The following is a 9,724-nucleotide window of genomic DNA, read 5'->3' on the forward strand; positions in this document are numbered from 1 at the left end:
AGGACATGTTCTGGGCATGGGTGGAGTCTCGTAAGTACTCACCCACGGAGTTACGGGAACTCCACGAAGATCAGCTGCTGTCCCGCATCCTGGACCAGCGTGATCTTCGTGTGAGGTTTGCCCACTTGATCTGCAAGCGCATGCTGCCAAGGGACATCCTGAAGCGCACGGCTTCCAGCGCTCACGATAAGCGCGGGTACGGAATGTATTCATCATCCGTACCCCGTTCGGGCAAGAAGCACCGGACTACTTATGAAGCTGCCGCCGCTTCTGTTCCCAGTTTGCGACAGTCTTCGGGCAGCCAATTAGGAGCCGTTCAATCGGCTCCCACGAGTTCTCGGAGTGGGCATAACCCCTCCACTTCACGAGGAGCTGTCGCTTACCGCGACGCCGTTGCTCCTGGAGAATCCGCTCCACGTGGAAGTGGGCTTCTCCATTCCGGTCAAGCAGGGGCGGATGTGCCCTCGTACGAGTACGAGTACTCGGCGCCTCCCGAAGCCACTCTCGTCCGAGTGCTCCGACTGCGGGTCCGACACAGGGCCCTGAGGTTGACCGCCTCTGCAACGTGTCCTCGTGCTTGAGATTGCACTTGGCCTTGAAACTGGCGGTGATGCTGCCGCCCAGGCCGGGAATTAGGGCGAGGTCGCTCGTCTTGCGGGCCGCCTGGACCTGTTGGAGCGAGAGGTCGCGATCCTTCATCTGCGGGTGGATCGCCGGGCCTCTTCGTCCGATCTGGACGAGGCCTTTCGCATGATCCGACGGATCGAGGCTTTGCTGCCACGTCCGGAGCCGCCTGTGGCACACTCCCAGACGTACGCGTATGGTGCGTACCCGGCGTACTCAGCGTACTCGGCGTATGGCGCCGGGGCCCGTTCGTACGGAGCCCATCCGGCGTACGGTTTTGACCGCAGCCTTGCCGTTCCGACCGAGGCTTGGGTGCCTGCTCCGACGCCCTCGTCGACGTCTGTGACCGGCCCTCGCTTCGAGGAGCTGGGTCAAGGTGGGTCTGCGAGTCAGCAACCGCCTGCGGATCAAAGTACCGCTTAAGGCCTCCAACATAGAACGTCGGGTGCGCCGTCATTGACTTTGGCAGGTCGATGGTGTACGACGCACCATGTCCGGCCAGGTCTGCAAATGGTCCGATGAAGCGGTGCTTCAGCTTGTTGCCGCCGACAGAGCTGACAGTGTCAAGAGGTAGGCTCCTCGTGTCTAGCAACACTAAGTCCCCCACCTTAAATATACTTAAGTTTCCTCTTCCATGTTTGTCGGAGTACTCCTTTTGTTTATCTTGGGCCGCTGCCGTGGCATCGCGGACCCCGCTGACAACGCTCAGTTTGGTATCCATAAAGGAGTCCACTTGTTTCCGCAGCGAAACTGGTCTCACATCCGAGACCTGGGAGGAAAAGGCTTTCCGAGCCTCTCCCCCACTTAGAATAGAGGCGTCAGTGCCTCCTCGGAGAGTGAGAGGCACTCTGGGGTGGCGGAAGCCGTTCAAGTAGAACGGCGTGAGCCCCGTGGACGCGTGCACCGCGTTGTTGAGCAAACCCAACAACTGGAAGCTGCGTCGACCACGTACGTGGTGCTGCCGCGCACACACTGCGCAGAGTGTCCTCGAGCACTCGATTGACGCGCTCTGTCTGGCCTTCTGTCTGCGGTAGATCCGCAGTGGACATCTGCAGACGAGTTCCCAGTAAAGGGAACAGGGTTTTCCAAAACGCAGCAGTGAACCGCGGGTCTCGGTCCGAAACAATCGTTTCCGGGAGACCGTGATAGCGGAACACGCCACCGACGAACAACCTCGCGGTTTGTTCGCCTGTGACGGTGACGGGAACCGGAGCAAGATGTACCATCTCGCTCAGCCGACACACGAACACCAAAATTTCGGTGTTGCCGTGTCCGTCGGCGGGAAGCCCAAAGAATAAGTCAAGACTCATCGACTTCCAACAGCCAGCCGGTACGGGCAGGCTCTGTAGTGGAGCCGAAGAGTGCCCTGCGGGTTTAATCCGCTGACATGTTTCGCATGTCTTAACGTACCGGGCGACCCACTTGTACATGTGGGTCCACCAGAAGGACTGAGAGACCGACAGAAAGGTCTTCTCGCGGTCCAAGTGGCCGCTGGAGGGCGCGTCATGCGCCTCCGCGAGGATATCGAACTTCAGATCCTCGTCGTTGGGTACGACCACCCGTGGAGGATCATTGGGCTCCACCCGGTAATAGAGGAGACCATCCTTCAACTCATATCGGTGTACCTATTTGAGCTATTCCACGTGAAGCAGGAGCCATTCCCATCGTTTAGGCAGGCGAAAGACTGGTATGATATTAAGTTTTTACGCGGTCGACAGAAAACCCAGTCTATACGTACACACCCATAAAAAGAGTACGAGCTGTGTTCAGCACTCAGTCTCACATTCAACAAAAAAGACACATATAGATCGCCAGCAGGGCGTACGTCAGCTGGAAGCAGCCGATGTGGATATTTCCCAAATCCGGCGACATGGTAGATGGGGTATGGACACATGCGAGGCTGTGTATTCTGCCCCTCTTGCCCGTGAGACCATGCGTGCTCTATCAGGACATCCAGCGCGTTCGCGTTTATACTTTCTGGAGAGAGCAACAGCTGAACCACCCTTGGATTTACAGCGTCTAGTTTTTCCTGACATCGAAAATTGTCAAAAACAAATTTTAGATGGCAATTGGGATCACAATTTGGCTGGTCGAGGATTCCTAGATCTGCTCCAACACCTTCGAGTTGTGCTTTTTCAAGACTGTGCTGTTCTTTTTGACCATCTCCCTGTTCGCATTCGTGACCATATTAATTTTTGGAGAATCTTTCCAGAAATATAGAACTCAGGTTTTGGCTGGCGCAGCTAGTGCCAAAAGTCCAGTGGAAACAAATCTTCAGGTTGCAATGCCTCTATTGTCGGAGCATATAAGTACACAACATTCAGAAACAAGAATAAGTTAGCCTCTCAGCACACCGAGGTGCTACAGCTGCTCAAAGAAACTCGAGAGAGTTTTACGTCCATGCTTCAAGGAAACATGATGTTTCGCCTGTCACCTGTGGTTGCCCCCGCCAGATCTGATAGCACTGATAATGAACACGAGCCTGCTCAAAGTCAACCAACGAGTAGTACAGTTAGTGAAGCTCATCAAACATCAACCTTTGGCGTATCACCAAAATATTCTATGAGCAGAGGGATCTCAACAGTGAATAAACTGTGGGCTGAATGGCACGAAGGAATCGCAACCAAACCATCTATTGAGTATCTCGAAAGTACGTACGGTACAAAATGGCGTCAATCGCCAAGGGAGGCGAAGTTTTTCTCAAGACGTCTTTGTGTGATTAAACACGTACAAACACTGGTTGGTGGAGGTCTTTCAATCGAATCCGCGCTGGACCGCGCCGATATTGAGCGCGGAAGAAGGAGCATCGACGCTTTCTCGAAGTATCTAAGCAAAAAGAAAACAAAATAACCATTTATAGCTAATTGGCAAAAAGTAAAAAAAAATCATTACAACTAGTGCATGATACATTGCTTTTTACCTACGCGTGGTCGAGCCAGCTGCTGTTTTGTATCATGGTCTTGTAGCTGTGTCGGTAGGACCTTTGGTCACGATCGCAAGTGGTAGCTCGAGCTCCATCTTCAACGGCCCAGTCGTCCGGCTTGGGCTCTATGTCTCTGTAGTCGGAAGTGGCACGACGCTTTGGCCAGCTCCAGCGTCTCTACAATGTACAGAGGAGACGTCGTCTCACGCATTCTATGTAGACGCTACTCTCACCGTCATTATCGTATAAGTAGACTCCACTTTTGACCACTTCTCGGATGTCCTCGACCAACGACGTCTCAGTCCGTGAGCTTCGTAGAATTCTCAGCCAGCCCCGTCTCTTCAATAGCAGGCATTAGTGTCATCTCCGACGTCATGGCCTTGTACGTCGCGAAGTCCGTCTCCGTCTCCTTGCTAACACCTTGCATAGACGGAAAAGCCAGCACCCCCGTCGTCTTGTGAGTCTTGCGTGCTGCAACAAGCTGGAAATTGACGTTTACAATATTTGGCTTGCTTTATGACCAATAGAATTGCTTATATTAGGTCAGAACCTAATCGTGATATCTTCAAGATAACATCCGATTCTTGCCGCTTATCAGCGGATACCAGGTCACAAGGTCAGTCACGACCTTTTTGCTGATACTTCGAGGTATGTAACAAATACTTAAGTGTTTGTATTGGGTCCCCTTGCAACCCATTATATCTACATGTCATTCTGCATTCTGCAGCAAAGTTCACATCACTCTCCCCACTCAATGACTATCAAGCTCGGTCGGACGTGGTTCTCACTGCTGTTAGCTTTCGCTCTGTTTGCACCTGCCTCCAGTACGAGAACTGTCAAGACTGAAGATTTGAATAGTGCGGTGGACGGTCAAATAAATGGGAACGTGAGGAAGGACATGAGACCAACGTTCGGTGAAGATGGTGGCAGTCTCGGAGAGAGAATGCTCAGCCATAAAAGTATACCAGGTGCTGCGAAGCTTAAAAGTCTGGTCAACCCGGGGGAAGCGATGTTTCGAAAAGCTACAGCAAAGAAAATGTCCGAAAAAGAGAAAGCCACGCAAAACCTTTTTTAGGATCTCAACGTCGGTATGGTGGAGACGCAGCTTTTCGAGAGTGCACAGTACCAAGCGTGGGCTCAGTCTGTGAGCAACATCTACAAGAAGAAAGGGTCAAGTGGCCATGTTTAGAACACTGGCGAGTAATTTCGGCGAGGAGACTCTGGTCAGCAGGCTGGCTCAAGTACAACAAGTCCCAACGACAAAGAGCATTGCTGAGTCGTTTGAAGCCATTCAGTTTGGGATTTGGACTGGTCAAAAGAAAACGGTGGAAGAAATCTTCAGTATTCTGAAGCTGGACACAGATGGCGACATTCTTCTGAATCCAGTGCTAAATACGTGGATCACCTACGCAAAAACAAGCAAAAAGTTTGATCCATACAATTGGTTGGCAGGAAAGACTCTGGTGACGATGGACTAGCTCATATGATAGCTGCAGCAAAGGCCAGCGGTAGTGCTAAAAGCAAATTCATTGCTATGAACGTGTGGGACGCACAATTAAAAATTTGGTGGGATCAAAAACGGACGGTAGAGAACGTGTTCAAGCTCCTGCAGCTCCATCGAGATTCTGGGCATAATGTTCTAAAGAATCCAGCGTTGAAGATGTGGCTTTCATACGCAAAGGATATGGTCCCGAAGGACGCTTTTACGTTAATGTTTTCGACGATGAGAAAATACTACGGCGAAGAGGTGGCAATGGAACTTTGGGTGGCCCGCGGGAGAAAAGCAGACGACGCTTTCAACTATTTCAAGCTTGACACTAAAAATCTTGCTGGAAATCCGAAGCTGGTTACCTGGGTGTCCTGCGTCAAGAAACTCAATACGTACGAGAATCAGCCAAGCGAGTTTGCGGTTATCTCTGAATTAGAGAAGCACTTTGATGACAAAATAGATCTTGCTCGCGCTCTTGCTGTCGCTCAAAAGGACGCGACGATGAGTAAAAATATGGCGGAAACTATTTCTAGCTTACGATCACTGCAGTTCAAACAGTGGTTTGACGCCGAATTGAAGCTCATTGACATTACAAAGTTGCTCGTAGAACGGGCAAACGGGATGAACGGCCGCATCTCAGGCGATTATAGCTACTTCTACGATAAGTACTGGCGGAACCTTCTCAAGCCCATGGGAGTCGGCGGGTAACATCTCGATAAATACCGCTTGTCCTACACTCGCATACTTGCTTGCACGTTGTTAGACTTGATCAATGTCATGACTTAAAAAAATCAATTTCTTCGACGATATGAACTACTTCACAGCTAGAGCGAGCTAATCATGTAGCTTATTTATCGATAGACTTCACAACGAAGAAGAGAAGGCATTCAGCTGGGAAAGCATCTTTTGTCGAATAGTAAGTGGGTCTTGCGCGCCATTGTGAGTCTAATGAAAGAGAGAGCAAGGAGAACGCTCGGCTGAAGCTGACGCAAATCAAAATTAAGGTAAAATGCCAGTTTAAGTCAGTGACAGATGACCAACTTTAAAAGCTCATAATTTTCAACGGACATTGAAGATGAGAATAAAACAACCACGACTGGAATTATCAGAATCTCGTCTTTCTTATTGCTAAGCGCAACATATTAATTGAGTACTATTCGGCCATCAGTGGCGGTTTGAAATTACCATCTTTTTTCGTCGTGTGCCAGTTTAAGACAATTTTAAACTTGACTTGAGTATGGACAAGAGGCTTTTATGTACGATCGTGCACGTACTGTTGACTTTCTGTAAATTCCGATTAGAACCCACGTAAAATTATAACCTTGACTTGGATCAAAATAGATGGTGTATTAGAATCCGGAGTATTTAGAAGCTCACCTCGAACAGAGCCGTATCACTATTAGCAACTTCTGACTGCTGCTGCACTAGCACCAATTCGCTCTACATGCCTTGTACCTCTTCGTGTTTGTGCTCGCTCTCGTGGTTGTGATCGTGGTATTGCTTTTGATGAAGCTCCTGGTCCTGGTGGTGCATACCACTCGCTGTCGTTTTTGTAGAAATTCTGTCTCTCTGCGATTTTCTTGTTCGCTTCGGCGCGTTTCGTTGGGAGGGCTGGTCAGGTTGCTGAAGCATCTCACGCGTTAACAATCTACCAGCCACTGTCTTAGTTTTTCTTTTTCCTACTCTGCTTGTGTTGGCGAGCAGGCAGAAGCAAGATATCGTGCTGTACTGTCTCCTTGTATCGCAGCCAAGAAGCCAATAGCTTCAATGCTGCCTCCCTCGCGAATAGACCTCACCAATTCCATCTTCTTCTTGCTGCTATACGTTGTGCGACGCTTCATGGTTGGAAGCCAGATCAAAACTGACAGGTATTCGTGGAGGCGAGCGCCGCTCTAAAAATAACCAATCAGATGCATTTACGACTGCTATTGGTGCGCCTTAAACTGATCCAAATGACTTAAACTGGCATTTTACCTTATTAGCAGCGTCGGAGATCTGCGTTTAACAAAAAGGCAACTTCAAGATATCAAATGTACCAGCACATCTTAATATTTTAGTGGCACAACCATCGCGCTGCGTCAGCAAAAGCGTGCGAGCAGAGCGCAGAAGCCAAGAACCTACCCCGGCCATTCAGTCACCTCGATGCTGATCTGCATTACCTCCGCTAGCTTCAGCTGAACGAGGCATTTCAACTCTGTGCACTCAATTAGAATCTGCATGTGTATGGATCTCGTGCAGCTGTTCTGCTTTCAAGTGGTGTTATACATTTTGTGCAGCTGGTTGTTCGCTGCGGGGGCTAGCTATCTAGGTAAGAGCGGATGGGCAGTGTCGATAAAGCGCAGCCGACCCATTCAGTTCTCTAGCACGACGCGGTAGCGCACAGTGCCGCTGCGCACCATTTGGATGCCCTCGTTCACCTTGCTCATGGGAAGTTTCTGGATCACAGGGCGTACGTTCTTCTTGGACGCCACATCCAGCATGTCCTTGATGTCCTGGATGCTGCCGATGGCGCTGCCCTTAAAATTGAGGCCCTTGGCTACGAGCGGGAACGGCTTGAACTTGATCTCGTCATTGGGCAGACCAACCATGATCACAGTACCGTGCACCGCCAGAAAGCTCAGGAACAGCGTGTAGGGCATGTTGTTGGCGTCGGCTGTGATCAGTAGAATGTCAACCGACTTGGCTGCGTCCGCCGCCTGCTTCTCGTCTGTGTACACGACGAACTCATCTGCACCGAGACGACGGATCTCCTGCTCCTTACTGGCTGAGCGGGAGAAGGCCACCACTGCAGCGGCACCCATAGCCTTGGCGAACTGGATGCCCAGGTGGCCCAACCCTCCAACGCCCACGATACCAACGCGGTCACCAGGTTTGATACCAACCTCCTTGAACGGAGTGAACACGGTGGTGCCGGCGCACAACAGCGGTGCGGCCACGTCCGACGGGATGTTGTCTGGGATCTTGAACGCGTACTCGTGCGTGACGCGAATGTAGTCTGCGTACCCGCCGTACGTGATTGCGTCGTCCGTCTTGCGGTATTTCGAGTTGTACGTGCCCACGTGGTGGCGGCAGTAGGCGTCCTTGCCGTTGGCGCATTCCTTGCACGGATCGTCCGGGAACTTGTTGAGGCAGGCCCACACTTGCGCACCGACACCCACACGGTCACCGACCTTCATGCCCTTCACTTGGTCGCCGGCCAGCGTCACTTCACCGACGATCTCATGGCCGACCACACACGGATACATGGTCTGACTCCAGCCGCTGTCCATGGTGTGTAGATCGGAGCCACAGATGCCACAGTGCGAGATCTTGATCTCCACGTCCTCTGGGCCAAGAGGACGCGACTGGTACTCCCATGGCTTGGCTTCCTCGCCCATGGCGAATGTGGCATACGCGTGCACGGTCCTCGGGGCAGTCGACATGGCTTGTGCTGCAGTTGATGTTGGTTTTGTGATTGACTTGTCAAGTGTCGATCAAAATCGAAAATGGAAAAAAGGTAGTCCGACTCGGAGTCCAAGCTAGTAGCATTGCTCTACCAGGGAAGGTATCTTGCGTGGCTGGGCTCACCGTCGCATAGGAAGTTGGCTATCCACAGCTTTGATAGCCATGCCATGATTGGGTAACCAAATTGGTTTACAGATCGAGTAACCCCTAGTCTTACAAACACCAAGTCATTTGCTTGGGACACTCTGGCCCGGACGCTTCGCAGGTAAAGTTGACGCGCCCAAAACGAACGAGAGACAGGCTAATCGGACCGAATTTGGGCGTACATAGGGCTTGGGATCTGGATCACGGCCTCCGATTGTTTACACAGAGGGCATCCATGCCCGATCTTGTACTGTAGAGTCTACAATGTAGACACCGCCAGCCACGGAAATGAGTGACACCACTGTCGGCTTCGGCTGTCGCAGCGCTCCAGTATCTGGCGAACGCTGCGAACACGGGTGCCCACGCGAATCGATCAAACTTGGCTCTTCAATATCATTCCAGCTGACATGTGAGTCGTTCGGTGGCTGCATTTGCCTGGCCCTGGACTGGTACTCAATAGCACAAACGCTATAGCAGAAAGAGCCCAAATTGAGACAACGTCTTAAACTTTATTAGGCATCTTCTAATATCGGCTAAATAGAATATCTTATTGCACGATGTTACTGCCCAGGTTTTTGGTGCATATATGACTTGCCTACAACAACACCTAAGTCGCTACGCAGTCTGTCACACAATTTAGTCAAAGTAGCCCTGCAATCCTCATCAATATACTCCTCGATCTTTGCCATCACTTCAACCGTCATTTTCACACAAGCCTGACGGACCCCACCTCGCGGCTTGGCCGTCGCAGTGTTGTTCAGGATAGCACGGCGAGCAGTATTGTAGGGTATGTCGTTGTGGATTGCAGCAAGTTTCCAATCACCACCTTCGCGGAAGACACGAAGGACGCGCTGCTTGGCTTGCTCTCGAGCGTGATCGCGCAGAGAGTTTGTGTTGACGGTGGGAGAAGGCATTGCTAAAGTCGAATTGAGGAATGAGAATATTTAACCCCTGCGTCAGTTCCAACAACGTATCTGTGAGCCACTCGTTGTCTTTGTGTCAGCAGTACATGAACTTGTGCTATGGGATTCGTTTTGGCGCCTAAATTTGGCGCCTCTCACATTGGGTGGGGACAGGAGATGAGCAAATTTGCTCAGGTT

The 9,724-nt window shown here is 51.0% G+C and overlaps 2 protein-coding genes across 2 annotated transcripts; one reads left to right on the forward strand and one right to left on the reverse strand.

Annotated features, from left to right (window-relative positions):
• Positions 1-4,301: 4,301 nt before the first annotated feature.
• Positions 4,302-4,622, forward strand: PITG_23209 (uncharacterized protein; the record flags this gene model as incomplete). Its single annotated transcript, XM_002894866.1, has 1 exon — positions 4,302-4,622. The coding sequence occupies one exon, from the start codon at positions 4,302-4,304 to the stop codon at positions 4,620-4,622; it is 321 nt and encodes a 106-aa protein (XP_002894912.1).
• A 2,765-nt stretch (positions 4,623-7,387) lies between these two features.
• Positions 7,388-8,458, reverse strand: PITG_21743 (mannitol dehydrogenase, putative; the record flags this gene model as incomplete). Its single annotated transcript, XM_002894867.1, has 1 exon — positions 7,388-8,458. The coding sequence occupies one exon, from the start codon at positions 8,456-8,458 to the stop codon at positions 7,388-7,390; it is 1,071 nt and encodes a 356-aa protein (XP_002894913.1).
• Between the last annotated feature and the right edge of the window lie 1,266 nt (positions 8,459-9,724).

This window comes from Phytophthora infestans, genomic scaffold, assembly GCF_000142945.1.
Source record: "Phytophthora infestans T30-4 supercont1.379 genomic scaffold, whole genome shotgun sequence".
NCBI lineage: Eukaryota > Oomycota > Peronosporomycetes > Peronosporales > Peronosporaceae > Phytophthora > Phytophthora infestans.